This window comes from Hipposideros armiger, unplaced genomic scaffold (assembly GCF_001890085.2).
Source record: "Hipposideros armiger isolate ML-2016 unplaced genomic scaffold, ASM189008v1 scaffold_273, whole genome shotgun sequence".
Classification (NCBI taxonomy): Eukaryota; Metazoa; Chordata; class Mammalia; order Chiroptera; family Hipposideridae; genus Hipposideros; species Hipposideros armiger.
In genome coordinates, this window is record NW_017731623.1 from 203,435 (window position 1) to 218,610 (window position 15,176).

General features: G+C 38.3%; 1 protein-coding gene across 12 annotated transcripts in view; it reads left to right on the top strand.

Moving 5' to 3' along the window:
* Window positions 1–8: 8 nt before the first annotated feature.
* Window positions 9–15,176, top strand: part of AGFG1 (ArfGAP with FG repeats 1) — a 76,687-nt gene continuing 61,519 nt past the window's right edge. For all 12 annotated transcript variants that reach the window (XM_019657092.1, XM_019657094.1, XM_019657095.1 and 9 more), the window contains exons 1-2: window positions 9–237; window positions 14,348–14,441. In XM_019657092.1, coding sequence (XP_019512637.1) covers window positions 71–237; window positions 14,348–14,441 — 261 coding nt within the window. In that variant the 5' untranslated portion in view covers window positions 9–70. The remainder of the gene's footprint in view (window positions 238–14,347; window positions 14,442–15,176) is intronic.

Consider the following 15,176-nt stretch of genomic DNA (forward strand, 5'->3'; position numbering starts at 1 on the left):
GACCGCGGGCCCCCGGCGCAGCGCCGCCCGGCTCCCGGCCCCGCCGGCCTCCTCCCTCGGCGCCGCGGCCATGGCGGCCAGCGCGAAGCGGAAGCAGGAGGAGAAGCACCTGAAGATGCTGCGGGACATGACCGGCCTCCCGCACAACCGAAAGTGCTTCGACTGCGACCAGCGCGGCCCCACCTACGTGAACATGACGGTCGGCTCCTTCGTGTGCACCTCCTGCTCCGGCAGCCTGTGAGTGGGGGCCGCGGGGCGGGCGTGGGGCCCCGCCTGGGCCGGGGGCGGCCGTTGGGGCGCCGGCTCGCGTGCGGGGCGGCCGAGGCCGGCGGGTGGGATGCGCTTTCGGTTTCGCCGGGCGAGGGTCCAGGCTCCGGGCGGCCTCCGTGGGTGGGGCGTGGGCGGGGTTGGGGTCTGGAGGGGGCGCCCGGGGCGAGCATCTCTGGTCCCCGGGGAGCCGGCGCCGCCTCCCTCGGGTCCCCGCGCTCCGGGGAGCTGACCCGATGGAGCCGTAGGGGAAAGACTGGAGGAGGCTGGGGAGCCCCAGGCCGTGGGGGTCCTTTGTGCGCCCCGCCTCTCCGCGGCACCTGCCGGGCGCCCGTGGAGTGGGCTGGGGAGGGGCGGGGACGACGCAAAGCCTGGGCGGCGCCCCCCCACCCCCCCACGCGGGTCCGGAGTGCTTAGAAATAGGAGCGGGATTAAACTGTCTTGATGGCACAGATGTGAATCCCAAGGGAAAAAGTTAGAAAGGATTAATTTCGGGAGAGGGAAAGAGAGAAGCAGATGTGAGGTTGAGGGTCTCTTTATGGTCCAAAGAGAGTCTCGAGGAGTTTGGGGAAAGTTTTCATGCAAATCAAGGGTTGACGAGGAGCTGTGTCATTCTAGATGTGGGGGTGGTATCTGTAAGGTTTCTCTATCAATATACACGGGTGACCTGGCTGTATGTAGAAATGGGGAGAGATGGAAAGACAAGCGTTGTTGCAGAAACGTTTTGAATTACTAGGATGGCTTTGCATTTGTTCTTCTTTGCTTCAATAAGCTTTATTTTGTTAAGATGTTTGTTGATGTGAAATTCCTTTTGGCAAGTTTGCAGATGAGTTTGGAACTGATGACAAGTTGCTTTTATGCGCTAATTACCATAGATTCAAAGTAAGTTATCAACGAAGCGGTAGTTACTAAATATTTTTAAAAGCTTCATTGTTCCAAAACATCTAAAGTGTTTTCATTTGTACCATTCCTTCAAACAAAGTATTGTGGTTACCCCCTCCCCAAATTGAAAAAACTTGGTAAGGTTAACATTGAGACAAAGTACATAACATATGAGAAAACTCATATTTGGAAAATGCAGGACATACCCAGTAGTGTATGATATACTTGATATACTTTTTTTTTTTAAGTTGGGCAATGAGGCATTATTAGTCTTCCATGACTATTTCTTCATCAAGTATTTATTGGGTGCTCAATAGGTTCTGTGTGAAGGCTTGGGGTGTTCTGAGGAATACAGCAAAATCCTTGTTTTCTTGGTGCTTACATTCTAGGGGAGGAGATGAAAGTTATAAGTAACTAAATGAGAAAAATGTCAGAGGTAAGTATGCACTAAATAGTATGATGGGAGAGACCTTGTCTGATAGCTACTTTTAGATTGTATCGTCAGAGAAGCACGCTGAGGAGTTGACAATTAGTGATATTATTGAATTGCCCCAGAATCATAGAGCTAGGTGGTATCTTGGAGATTGTCTGGTTCATGCTTTTCGTTTACAAGTAAAGTTAACTGACTTATGTTGGACAACTTTGGTTCTATTGTAAAATGAAGCCAATAGTCCCATTCGTTTTAAGTGTATTTGACTTTTATTATGTGCATAAGTATCTCCTGCTTTTACTAAACACAAGATCCTTTTATAGTATTTGGTTTGAAAAATACATATATGTATGTATGTACTGTTCTGGATTTCTGTGTAGCCCTCCCTTTGTAAGTATAGCAGGGCAACATTTAGTTTATTGCAGCAAATGCATAATATCAAGAAATTTTACAAATTTCTTCCTGGATTCCACATCTGAGAAACATTCTATATTAAAGTATACTTTATTTTAATGGGATTTAATATGTAGTAGATAGGACATAATCTCTGTTGAATGGTGATTCCACAAATACTTATTGCACACTTGGCCTTGTCATACACCGTGGGAGGCACTGGTGTTACTGGAGTCTGCTGTCCTTAAGTAGCTTGCATTTTAATAAGTAGATAAACACAATACATTGTAACATTTCCTTCCTCTGAATGAGTGACCTATGAAATATGTAAATGATAGGGAAAGTTTCACAGAGGATTTGATGCCTGCTTAAAGAGCAGTAAAGACAAGATCCACGTGGCAGGGGTTCATGTAGTTGAAAAAACAAGTATTTATGAGCTACATAAACCTGGTTTTGAATCCTGGTTAGTTATGTGGTATTGCGAATGTCACTCAGCCTCTTTGAACTTGAGTTTTCTTATCTATGAAGTGGTGAGGATAAGGTTTACCTTGTAGACTTTGGATGTAGATTAGTTTTCAATATTTGGAATAATGTGTGTTTTACATGTCATACAATGCCTGGTACATAATGGATGCCCAATAGATGAGACATTATTCACAAGGGGGATGGGCTGTTCCATGAGTAGAGAACAATATGTGAAAGACATAGAAAGGAGAAGCACCTTTTATCTCTGTTTTGATTTTTTTTTTAGATGTAACTCAAAACCTGACTCAGATTGGTTTTAAAATATGAAGGGAATTTATCATTTGGTTTTAATTTTTAGTAAGATTTTATCCAATGGCTTAATGATGTTGCTTAGATTTCCCTTATCCAAAGATGGCCGCCTCCAGCTCCTGGAGCTATACACTGTTGTTCCAACTTTTCCAGAAATTGTGCAATTCACTCCCGAGTTAACATAGGTCATGTGGCGACCTTGAACCAGTGCCTTTATTGGACACATGTTCTACACTGACTTCATTGGAACAACAAGGATCCCCAAACAGAGTTCCCAAGTCAGAAACTGGGATTCTTGGGAAGGAAGGAATAGGTGGATGTTGGATCAAATGTGTGCTGCAGAAATATGGAGGGGACAGTAGCTCCTGAGGATTTTTTTTTCTTTGAAAAGCAGTAGTGCAGGAAGAATAACAACTATTGAGTCTAATAATAATTATATCTTCATTATTTAGATGACATGGTATAGTTGAAAGAATATGAATTTTGAAGTCAGATTTTGACGTTGCCACTAACTAGCCTTAGGATTTAGGGCAGGGTGTGAAGCCAGGTCGCAGGGTGCGGGTCCGCCTGGACCCATCCTCTCAGCCTCAGTTTCTTTATTGGCGATAAGATGATAATATATAGCTTAAGATTGTTATGAAGATTAAATTTTACAGTTCACTGAGCAGTTATTAAACACATACTGTATGTGAGGATGGGGCTAAGCAGTGGATATACAAATATTGAATAAGGCATGCTAGCTGCCATTCAGAAACCCCGATGTGCCTAGAAAATGCTGGTACACAGTGAGTGGTGTCTGCTATCAGAATTCTAAATTTTACGATAGTCCACATACCTTTGATCACTCATTTAACAATCTTTATTTAAATAAATGTTAATGTTACTAGACTCAGAGCTAATCTTTTCTTTGTTTTCCGGAGGACTGTCCTGTATGATGTTCATTCAGAGCATATAACTGAATTCAAATTGCGAAACTTTAAAATAGATTTTAGATTTAGATGTAGTAAACTATTCATTATTGAGGCAGAAAGGGGTGATGTAACAGACTGATTTGTCATTTTCTTTCAGGTTATCTACAAAAATCCTTAAAATTATGAATTGACACTCTGTTGCAGCGAATAATATTAAAATATTGCCTTCCTGTTAAAGACATTTTAGTTAAGTTAAAGACTAGTTTTAGACCAAATTATTTGTTTTGTGAAGAGTAACATTAATGTAATCAGTAAATAATATAATTGTTCTATCCTTAAAATAGGATTCATAAATTTTTGAGAGAGGGTTTAGATAAAATAAAAAAGTAACATTCGGGAAACACTTTGTTTCTCTTAATACCAGCTGTTTTAGGTGGACAAGCATTTTAACTTGGAATTTCACAGGTGGATAAACGTAGCTGGATAGTAACTTACACTTTATTAGTTTTGTGTGCATTTTGACATGGTGAATATTGCAAGAATTTTAACTTTTTAAAATTAAAGTTGAACACATGAAAAGAGGCATTTAATTGGCTTTTATATAATTATTAGCGTTAGAGTGGATTGCAATCAAATACCCTCAAGGAGCTCTGCTTATAGTATTTAGGACCTTATCCCACTCCCCCCCCCCACTTCTTTTAGTACTCTAATGTGGCTGCATTCAGGGACATATTTGGACAAAGTAGTACAATTTCAGTTTACTGTCAGTGGGAAAACTATTTGATACATTTTTGCAAGCTCTTTGATGGGGAGAAGTATGAAAATCAGTACAACTAACAATGTGGGCAGATAAGAAAACTTCCTTATTTCTCTCTTCAAACCTTTATCTCTTAATCAATAAATTTTGATGGCTCTAAATTGGAATGCTAACTTGGAACAGTTGTGTTCAGTAGGTACATACGTACTTCTATAAAAAGATGGCTAGTGTTTAGTAAAGAAACTTGATATTTTTGAAATGTAAAAATTACTCAAGTTTTTTAGGAATGCTTTTTTCATCAGTTAAAGAAAACAACCTATATGTCAGTTAAGTTTAATTTTGACAAGAGTCGTTTATGTTTCATTCTTTTTTGTTTAATTTTTATTTCAATTTTAATTTTTATCAAAGGAATACACGCACATAATTTAAAAAGGGAAAGGCTTATAGCGAGCAAAACACTCATCTGTTCCCTTCCTCCATTTCTGATCACCGTAGACAATGGCTTTGGACCCCTGTCTGTCTCCTTCTGCATGTATCTTAATATTTCTAAGTAGCATACTCAAAATGCAGCTTTTTTTTTGTATTTTTCAATTTTGGCTTTTATTGACTACTGTACAAGGAGGAAGATAAGGATTTGACCCTCTTATTGCTTATCTTACTCCACTGTGCTTTGCTTCTACCTTTAGTATAATTACATCAACAGTTTTGGGTGAAATCACTATTCAGTATTTGCTTATTGCAACTGTGTACAGATTATTCTCAGCTGTGTTATGTAGCATATTACTACTACAGATATTTTTCTTTCTGTACCACCTTTTTCCTCCCTGAAATGTGTAATTGTCTAGTTTTGTTCATTTGCTTTGTTTTCCATGTATACTCGTATTATCATTAGTATATTTCCAGATAATTTATCTGTCTGAGGTATAAAATGTCTCTCAATATGCAGACACATTAGGTACTTTTTTTTTTTTCTTCTGTAAGCCTTTTCTGAGTATTTCTGTCATCCTCTGGTGTGGAAATGGTGCTCTCATCCTGCTGTGCAGCTGTCATCCTGGGACTTCTGCTTTCATCCTAACACCCCTAACCTGCATTCCACACCCTCTTCCCAGGGTCCCCATGCCTCCATTAGCCTTCTGATAAAAGGTTAATGGGAGATCATTTTTGATGATTTTGATCTCAGCTACATGGCTCAGAATGTCTTATTCTGCCCTCATTTTTAACTTAATAGTTCGTCTATGCTCACAAAGGTGAAAATATTCTACCCTTGGAATTTTTAAGGCATCACTTAGTTGTCTTCAAACCTTCGGTATTGCTGCTGAGAAGTCTGTTTATTCTCATTACTGATTTTGTGTGTGTCCCATTTCACCCCTCCCTCTTTGGGAATATGTACGATCCTCTTGTTTTATTAACACTGCTTTGAATTTTCAATTGAAGTATTTTGATATAGGTCTTTGTTCCATGTTTAGACATTTTGGAACTCGTTGGTTTGGAAACTCATGCTGTTTTTAGTTCAAAGATATTATCTCCAGTCTTCTTGTGGGGGAAGAATCCTGGCTGCCATGCCACTCTTCCAGGAGCCACTTGAGGGGGCGGACTGGTGCCATAGAATTTAGCATTCGGTATGTGGAGTGTCAGGTAAGCCCCAGTTTCTAGTATGGTACCTAATAACAGCCCCCCTTTGGACTCGCGTCTGTTCTCTCCTCTGGATTGACCTTAATATTTCTATTAAGATATGCCTGAGTCCAGAGTCTACTTTCTATAATTTCTCCAGATTACATTTCACATTTTTCTGCCTGTGGCCTGGTAGGGGTAGTCTTGTGGCTGTTGGGAAACAGCAAGGCTATTTTCGACCCTAAGTAAGTCGCCCCCCCTTTTCTGGTTCCTTTGGTAATCTTTCAGGGGCTCTGTGGTGGGAATCAACTTCTAGTTGCCTTTCCCCACCTCGGGAGGAGCTTCTATCTTGGCTTTCTTCAATCTGTAAAGTCAGTCACTGCTAGTATAGTCACTTCTCATCTTAGTTTTATTAGAGAACCACAGTGTGCTCTTGGGCTCCTGCCTTCTTCTCTGCCCCTCTGTCTCTGTGGGTTGATACCTTTTTATTCCTTTGCTGTCATTTCAGTGGGGCTTAGAGAGTGAAGACACTCTTGGGTTTTGTCCGTTGAAACTAGAATTACCTTAATTAGTTTAAATTGTTACTTGAGTATTTTTTTAGATGCTTGCCCTAAGTGTGTTATAAGGACCTTACAGGGTAATATTTGTGACATTCAAAAAAATCCCCAAATAACAATTGTGGTTTACACCATGGGTGTGTGTGTGTGTGTGTGTGTGTGTGTGTGTGTGTGTTTTCAGTGGTTTAAAGTTTGGTTCTGGATAATATTTTGGATTATCAAATATATAGTGCTTGGCGTCGATAGTCTGTAGAATCTTGATAACCTGTTAAAGCCATCTTCCATCTGTTGTGGATTTTAAATGTATAAGTTTTATAATATGAAACATTATGTGAAATATTTTTACTTAATAGGATGGGAATAGATTTTAATGTCAAATTAACTTGATTACTTTATGCCAACAATAGCAACTACATAAATTGCCACAGCCTATTACGGTGTTTTAACCAACTTCTCCCCCAGCAGGAGAAAAACAATTAATAAAACTAAATAAGCTTTCTTATTCATCCAGCACACATTGTTATTTGAGTTGAACAAATGGCTGTTAGCAAGATTGAGGCATAGTTAAGAGCAGCATGCTGGTGGACATATGGAGTGAGTCACACCATCTGGTTGCAGTCATACCTGGGTGGTGGTCGTTAAGGCTCACACTCCTGGGATCTGCATATGACTAAATTATACTGCAGAAGCATATTGAGCTCCGCCAGTAGGTGACTTTGGAACTTCTTAAAACCAGTTAACTGGCAAACATGCTTTCAAAATATCAATACTACTGTTATTAAATGAGTCATTATTTAAAGAATTTTTTGCAGTAAACTGGAGACTTAAAATGTGTTTTTTTTAGAATCTGGAATGGGTGGTACTTTAATATCGGCACTGTAAAAATGATGTGGTATAAATCTGACCCAAACTTTTACCCAATAGTTATGACTAATGTCATTACAGTAAAGTGTTTTATAAACACTGAGTTTACATGATGGTTACACTAGGCTTAGCAAAAGAGTGAAGTGTCCAGGAACTTCCAGGAACACACCTTAAAAATAATGAGATAAATAAAAATTCAGTTTGGTCAATTGAAGATTTCATAGGTGGAGGTGTTCTGCTGATGAGAAAAATGAGAGCCCGCCCTCACTCAGCACAGGACCTTTAAGGTGAATCCAAGTTGTTAGGTATGTCAGTGGTTTTCTTTTCTCCTCATTGCTGAATAGTATTCCATTGCTTGTGTATTTATGCATTTCCCATTTGAGGGACAATTGGGTGGTTTCCAGTTTTTGATGCATATGAATAAATCTCCAAATATCTACTACAGATTTGGGGATGAACATAGTTTTTATTTCACCTGGATAAATACCTACAAGTAGGTTTACTTGTCAGAAGGCAAGGGTATGTTTAATTTTATTAATAGAATGACAGTTAATTGTTTGTTGTGATTTGATTTTTCTTTTATACTGTTTGGAAGCTGTGAATTCCAATTTTTTTTGTGGTCACCATTGAAATGTTATTCTCCATACTAACATTCTAGAGTTGATGAGTATTTTAGCTTTCCCCTCATAATGCAAGATTTTTAAAAATACAAAGTACCCTCACTTAAGTGCTATTGTTGGTGAAATGTTACCCCCCCCAATTAGATTTTTTTTAATCAGATGATGTTTATTTAGATCTGCCTAAGTATTTGCCTGTTTCTTTGCTCACCCCTTTGTATATTACAACCTTCTTGGGTCACTTTTTTTCCTTCTTAAAGTGTGTATAATATATGTTTCTTTAGTGAAGCTCTCCTGGGCAAACTCTTGGTTTTTATTTATCTGAAAATGTCATTATTATTATTTTTTTAACTGGGGAACAGTGTTGGGGAATTGGAGAAGGGGAACATTGTGTTTTTCCAGGACCGTTCAGCTCCAAGTCAAGTCATTGTCCTTCAGTCATTCTTAGTTGTGGTGGGCTCAAGCTCAGCTCCAGTCCAGTTGCTGCTTTTCAGTTTAATTGCATGAGGTGGGGGAGGGAACATAGTCCACCATCCCATGTGGGAGTCAAACCAGCAACCTTTTTTTTTAAAGATTTTATTGGGGAATTGGGGGAGAGGAACAGCATTGGGGAACAGACAAGTTGCTGTCCTTTTGTTCTTTAGTCTCGTTGTGGAGGACGTCACTTTACCAGCCCATGTTGGTATTATCATTGCGCTCTTCCCGGCTGAGGCCGTTGCTCACCAGCCATTGGTCGGCCTCTCACGGCTGCTCTTGGCAGCTCACGAAAGCTCACAGCAGCTGCCGGCCAGCCCCCGTGCAGCCTACGCTGTCACCGGCGACTCACAGCAGCCCAGCTCCAGGTCGAGCTTGTTCACCATCTTAGCTGTAGAGGGCGCAGTGTCACTGGCCTCATGTGGGATTGGAACTGGGGCCCTGCTGCTCACAGCTGGCGTCCCAAGCCAACTCCTAACCAACGCGCTACTCGGCCGGCCCAACCTTGTTGTTAAGAGCACACACTGTCACCAGCTGAGCCATCCTGCCACCCATTGGCAGCTCAGCGGCAGCTCAGCTGGGGCGCAGCTCACTGGCCCATGTGGGAATCAAACTGGCGACCCTGTTGTTCAGAGCTCCCGCTCTTAACCAACTGAGCCTCTCTCCTGGCCGGAAAATACCGTTATTTAGATCTTATACTTCAAATATAGTTTTGTTGGGTTCACATCTGTTACTTCTTCTTGCTAGTTAAAGATAATATTCCTCTGTCTTCTGGTTTCTATTTTCTTGGATCCCTCTTTTTTTTCCTTCTGTTTTTATAGTTTTTCTTTTTTTTTCCTTCTGGTTTCTATTGACAAGCCTACTTTTAGTCCTGTTTTATTCCATTTCTTTTCTCTCCGATTGCTTCTAAAATGTTCTCTTTGTGTTTGAAGTTTCACCAAAATGTTTCCAACTGTGTATTTTATTCTGATTTTGATAAGTTATGCTTCCTCTATCTGTAGATACATGTCTTTCATTGGATCTGAAAAATCTCCGCTATTATCTCTTCAAATATCACCTCCTTTATTCTTTCAGTTCTCCCAAAAGCAAGAGTGTTGGTTAGATATACCTTCTAATGTCCTCTTTTTTTTTTTTCCTTTTCCTCCCTAACAACGCATGTCTTTTCTGTCTCCATACATGCCTGTGCTGCCTTCTTGGTTTATTCTAATGTGTCTAATCTGCTGTTTAACTGATTTGTTGAAATTTAATTTCTACATTTATAATTTTTCATTTTTAAGAGTTCTGACTTAAATTTGCCTTGTTATTCTGATAATTAGATAGCTCTTGTTTATTTTGTTTCATCCTATTTATTTTAATGTTTCCTGTGTACTCTGTTTATTTTATATTTTGTATTAATTCCAATATTAAAAGTCTTGGGGAGAGGTGGTATAAATCTTTTATTTCTACTGACTCAAGCTCAGTGGATTGTTTTGTTGTGGATGATTTTTATTGCAACTTTATATTTTATTGAACTTAATATTTCCAAATCCTGACAGCATAAATTGGAAATACATTTATTTCTCTTAAGACGATTTGCATTTTTTCCACTGGGATATAAGGATTAAATATTCAAAGTGCCATTCTAGGTTTTTTATAAACATTAATTTTCTTTTGCTGTATCAACTTATAATTTGCCTACCAAATTGTATAAGCGTACTTGACATCATGTAGTTCATTCTTGGTTATTTTTTGTGGATACGCCTTAGTCTATTTTAACTTAAAATTTAATATATATATTCTATACAAATTTTAAACTTGTATATTTTATCATTTCATTAAAAATATTTATTCATTTTTATTTTCTGTTATTGTGGAAATAGTGTTATGGAATAATTAAAATTTTTGTTTTGTATGGAGTGAATGCGGACAGTGTTTTGTATAAGATTGAACCCAGGTAGAAGTTACATCTCAATAGAGGTCCTAAGGAGTTCTACATTTTTTGCTTGATAATTAACATATTTGGTATATTTAGAACAGTGATTCTCAACCAGAGGGATTTTGCCACCCTCTCTCCCCTTGGGGGGAGATTTGGCAGTATCTGGAAAACATTTTTGATTGTCACTGATAAAGTGAACTAGCATCTTAAGATGCTTCACCCGTAGAGTTGGGAGGAGGACTGTGGGTGGAGCTGGGCCCCTTGTTAACCCAATAATCCTGACTTCCCCTTCACCCTTATGGTAATTCTGGGGGTGGGATCATAATAATGGGATTAGCCATCTTGAAACTGGGGTTTTTGCCTCCGGGTGGGCTGCCGGTAGGAGCTCTGTGTAGGAGGTGTGCTGTCCGCACTGCGGTGGTGGTCTTGCTTCTTTTTTCTTTTCCCGAATAAACCGTTTCTTTTGTGGATTACTTGGAGAGTTATTTTTCGCCAGTTCAGCATCACTTCTGGATCAGGGGTGCTGCTGGTATTCAGTGGGTAGAGGCCAGGGATGCCCCACATCCTACAGTGCACAGGACAGCCTCCCTCCCCCGAGTCAAGGATTACCTGGCCCAAAATGTTAATAGTGCCAAAGTCCAGGCACCTTGAATTAGAGGAATGAAGTGAAAATGAAGTGTTGATGCTGATAGGTATATTTGGGAGGAAATGTTTTCCAGGCCTTTTAAAGAAAAACTGAGAGAAAGACTCAAAGGAAAATTCCTCTCTCCTTCCCTATTTTCGTTCTCTAATTCTTAGCACAGACGTTCACATTGCATAAAGCCAGGACTAAACTTTTGACTGTTAGTACTAGCCAATTGGACTTTCCATTATGTCTTACTATTTTTGTTAGAGTAATACAAATTCATTGTATGAAACTTGGAGAGAATAGAAAAAAAAAATCACTCAATCCATTACCTATATGCAAGGACTGTTAAGATTTTGCATAATTTGGTTTGTCTGTTTTCTTTGCAGATTTTTTTTATATAGTTCTCAGAAAGTTATATAATTCTTAAATTAAAATTTAAGCACAAGTATGCATAATGTTACACAGTTTTACTGTCATTTATTTAACCATTTCCCCTTTGATATGGAAGTGATTCTAATGTTCTCCTATTATGAATTATGATGAACATTTTGTACATAGTTAGTTTGCCATGTTTCAGATGCTTTCTTGAGAAGAGATTCCTTAAAGGGTATTACTGGGCAAAAGGCATGCGTGAGGTTCTTGATACATTGGTAAATTTATCCTGAGACCACTGTGTGCAGACTACTCATTTTCATTGCAGGCCTGTCAGGCAGCATTCTACTGAAGAGACTGATAAAGTCAGTCTTGAACTTTTTTTACTATCTAATAGCACATGCTATCCATACAGAAAGCTTTTGAAGGCTAAAAGAGGAAAAACCCTTGTATATGCGTGCATTGAGAATGTAGTTAACCTGCTTGAATAAATGGAATATACAGACATCAACATGAGCAAATGTAATACTTCCTCAATTTATGTAATTAATGTGGTCTTGGAGGATTGTGTCTACTGGTTTTATGAATCAAATCCTGCTTTAAGTGTACTGAGAAAGCTCATTTAAAGAAATCCTGTAGTAAGTGTCTTGATAAGTGGGAAAAAAATGCCCTTTCATAGTTTGGTTATGAGCACATTCTGGTTATATTTGTTTCATAAGTTCAAAATTTTGTTCACTTATTTAAGTGATGAATACCTTCCTGATGCATAAAGGGACCCTGTGATATGGTTGGAACTCGAGATGTCTGGCTGAATAAGCAATACATTGTACTGTTTCCATGAGATTGCATTGTGTAATATAGCTTAGAAAGAACCAGGTATTTCCTCATCTAGTGATTTGAGAAGGTTAGGGGTATGATTCTTTGCTCCACAATTTCTGTCCAAACCATACACCCTGTAACAGTGTTCGATAGTTTCTCATTAGAAAGTAATTCTTTTACTGTAAGGGAGGTGGAAGGGTGAAGGATTGGCTGAAACAAGGAGGCGGTATTAGGGAACAAGGCAAGACAGAGTGGCTAAGTGAGAGGGAGAGACAGGAATTTGAGAGAACAGTACGTTAATTCCTTCAGTTGTTTTGGAGCTAGGTAGGGTGTAAATAAATATCATACCTTAATAAGCTTCCCTGAAAAGGGTGAATTTAGTCTTGTTCCCATATTGAGGATGAGTTGGCAAACAAAGTTTCATGCTTTAAATGAATAATAATGACTCCTAAATTTTCACTTTTGGAAACTTAAAAGTTATCTTGAAAGCCTTAATTTGTTACTGCAAATTGTAAAGGTACGTGAAAGTAATTCATACTCTAGCTGTTTTTTCATGGTTAAATTTGATAGTTTTATTAGGATGAAATTGCTGTGTTCCATTTCTCATACTGTGAAATCTTTATTTCTGTAGTATGACTTACCAAGAGCTAGAAGGAAAATAATTGGTTAATTTGAAATTTAAACAAAGGAAAATAGAACAACAACGAAACCTAACTTAACATTTCTCCACTTTGAAATGTGAAACAGATAAAGTGCAGCATGTCATAATTCAAAGCATGATCCGAGAAGTGTCATCTCTCTCTGACAGGAGGAAAAGAACGAAGCAGCATATACTAGTTGAGGAGCTCCTGTTAATTATGAATCACCGTATTTTGATTTAGGTTGTTGTCTAAATCAAAATGTCTAGAATGTTACATACCATATTTAATTATTCAAAAATGTTTTCAGAATATTTTTTGAAAGACTTGGTTCATGGGTTATTTCACACCATTATTTAACCTCTCATTTAGTTAGCATGGATGATTGCAAGATGACTATGACAAATTCTGTAAAAATATTGCGAATCTGCTCTAGAACCTGGATTCCAAATGATGTCTTTACCAGAGGACATGACTCCAAAGTAAAGTTTGTGTGGATTACTTTGTTACTTTGCATAGAGTATTTAACCCTTGTTCTTGTGGGTGGAGTAGCCACATTATGGTATTTGGACAAGATATAAACAGTCAGTCCTTCCTTTCTCCTAGTGCACTTCTGTTTACTTTTTCATGTGCATGATAAGACATCACCAAGAAACTTAGGATAAAGTCCTTTTAAGACCATCTATAGAGAAAAGCCTTCAAGGTTATAAAGGATCTTAAAAGTCATTTAATCACGTATCCAGCTATTTCTTCAGTCCCTTCTCCATGACCCTACTTGAACACTTACTGCCTCCCGAAGTGATGCAAAATGTTCCTTATTATTCATCCTTATTTGAATTGATGTAGAGATGGGATTTTATTCTTATCGGTTAATGACTTCAAGTTTCCTTAAGTTAGTTTTAATTTTCTAAATTAGCCTCAAACTTAAAGTTGGTAGCTGTTTGACTAGAATAATTGTATAGTTCCATACTTTTTAGGAAGTATGAAAATATTTTAAAAATTAATTTTTGAATACTTTATGATAGAGCTCTTCACATATGTTGTCTTCTCCCTCCATCGAAAACACACTAAAGTAATATTTGTGTTTTCTAGAAGCTCACATGTTACAGGTGCTATGTGTTCCTAATTGGTTACTTGAATTTATCTTTAAATATTGAGTCATCAGGAAAGTCATGACACATTTTTGCATTGAAAAGCGGAAAACTACGTCATGACTTTCCCGATGACCCCAATATATTATTCAGTGTGGGTCTAGCCAAAACTGACCTTGACAGATCTGTTGTGGAGATTAATAGTTTCAAATAATTTTAAAATGCTTTTAGTTTATGAAATGAAAACACTGTTCCAAATTTAAATGTACTAACTAAACATGTTTTGCAATGATGTGTAATTTTAAAAATAATATAGTAGTAAATTTATAAAATATTTTCTCTCTTAGGCGAGGGTTAAATCCACCACACAGGGTGAAATCTATCTCCATGACAACATTCACACAACAGGAAATTGAATTCCTGCAAAAACATGGAAATGAAGTAAGTGTTTTTACAATTTCAACTTTCTTGTTGGCAGTAATTTTAGTAAGATTTAATAAGTTGTTTGGAATGATGAATTTCACTGTGTAAAGTTATTTTTATATTTTATACTTAGGTATTTTAGAATGTATTTCTTTAATAATGTATTTTGAATTAATATCTACTGTGTAAGTACTTTGCCTTTAACCTGAGGTAAAACATATGTATTTTAAATTGATCAGTGTTGACTGTTAACGGGGTGTTTGAAGGAGTAACTGTTACTCTTTGAAAAGGAACTTGGTGGTGGTATTGTAAACTTGTGTTAGGCTGTTGTGTGATCGCTTTTGCTTGAGGCCCCCTCCCTCTTTTTTACTACATTTTAAACTCGGGATGTGTCTGTGATGTTTAATTTTGACCTGTTGCTCAGTACAGGGGGGAAGAGGGGGCTGGCGGGCTTAGTTCTGAGGGGACAGCTTGCTGTCATGGCGACCCCAGTAGTGTAAAGATTTGGAGAGGACCTTTGTCCTTCCACTCTGCTTGAATGGACTTCCAGGATTTCCATTCTGTTTGTCTGCTTTCTTGTTTTTAGTTCCATGTTTTGCATTAGTAAAAGTGGTGATTTAATATTTAAAAAAAGAACTATAACATTAACAAAGAAAGTGGGCGTCTTTTATAACTGTGGGGTAAATATGAGCCAGTCAGTTATCCACTTGATTAATAGTAGCCATTATTATTTCATAGGCAAGTCTTACCACT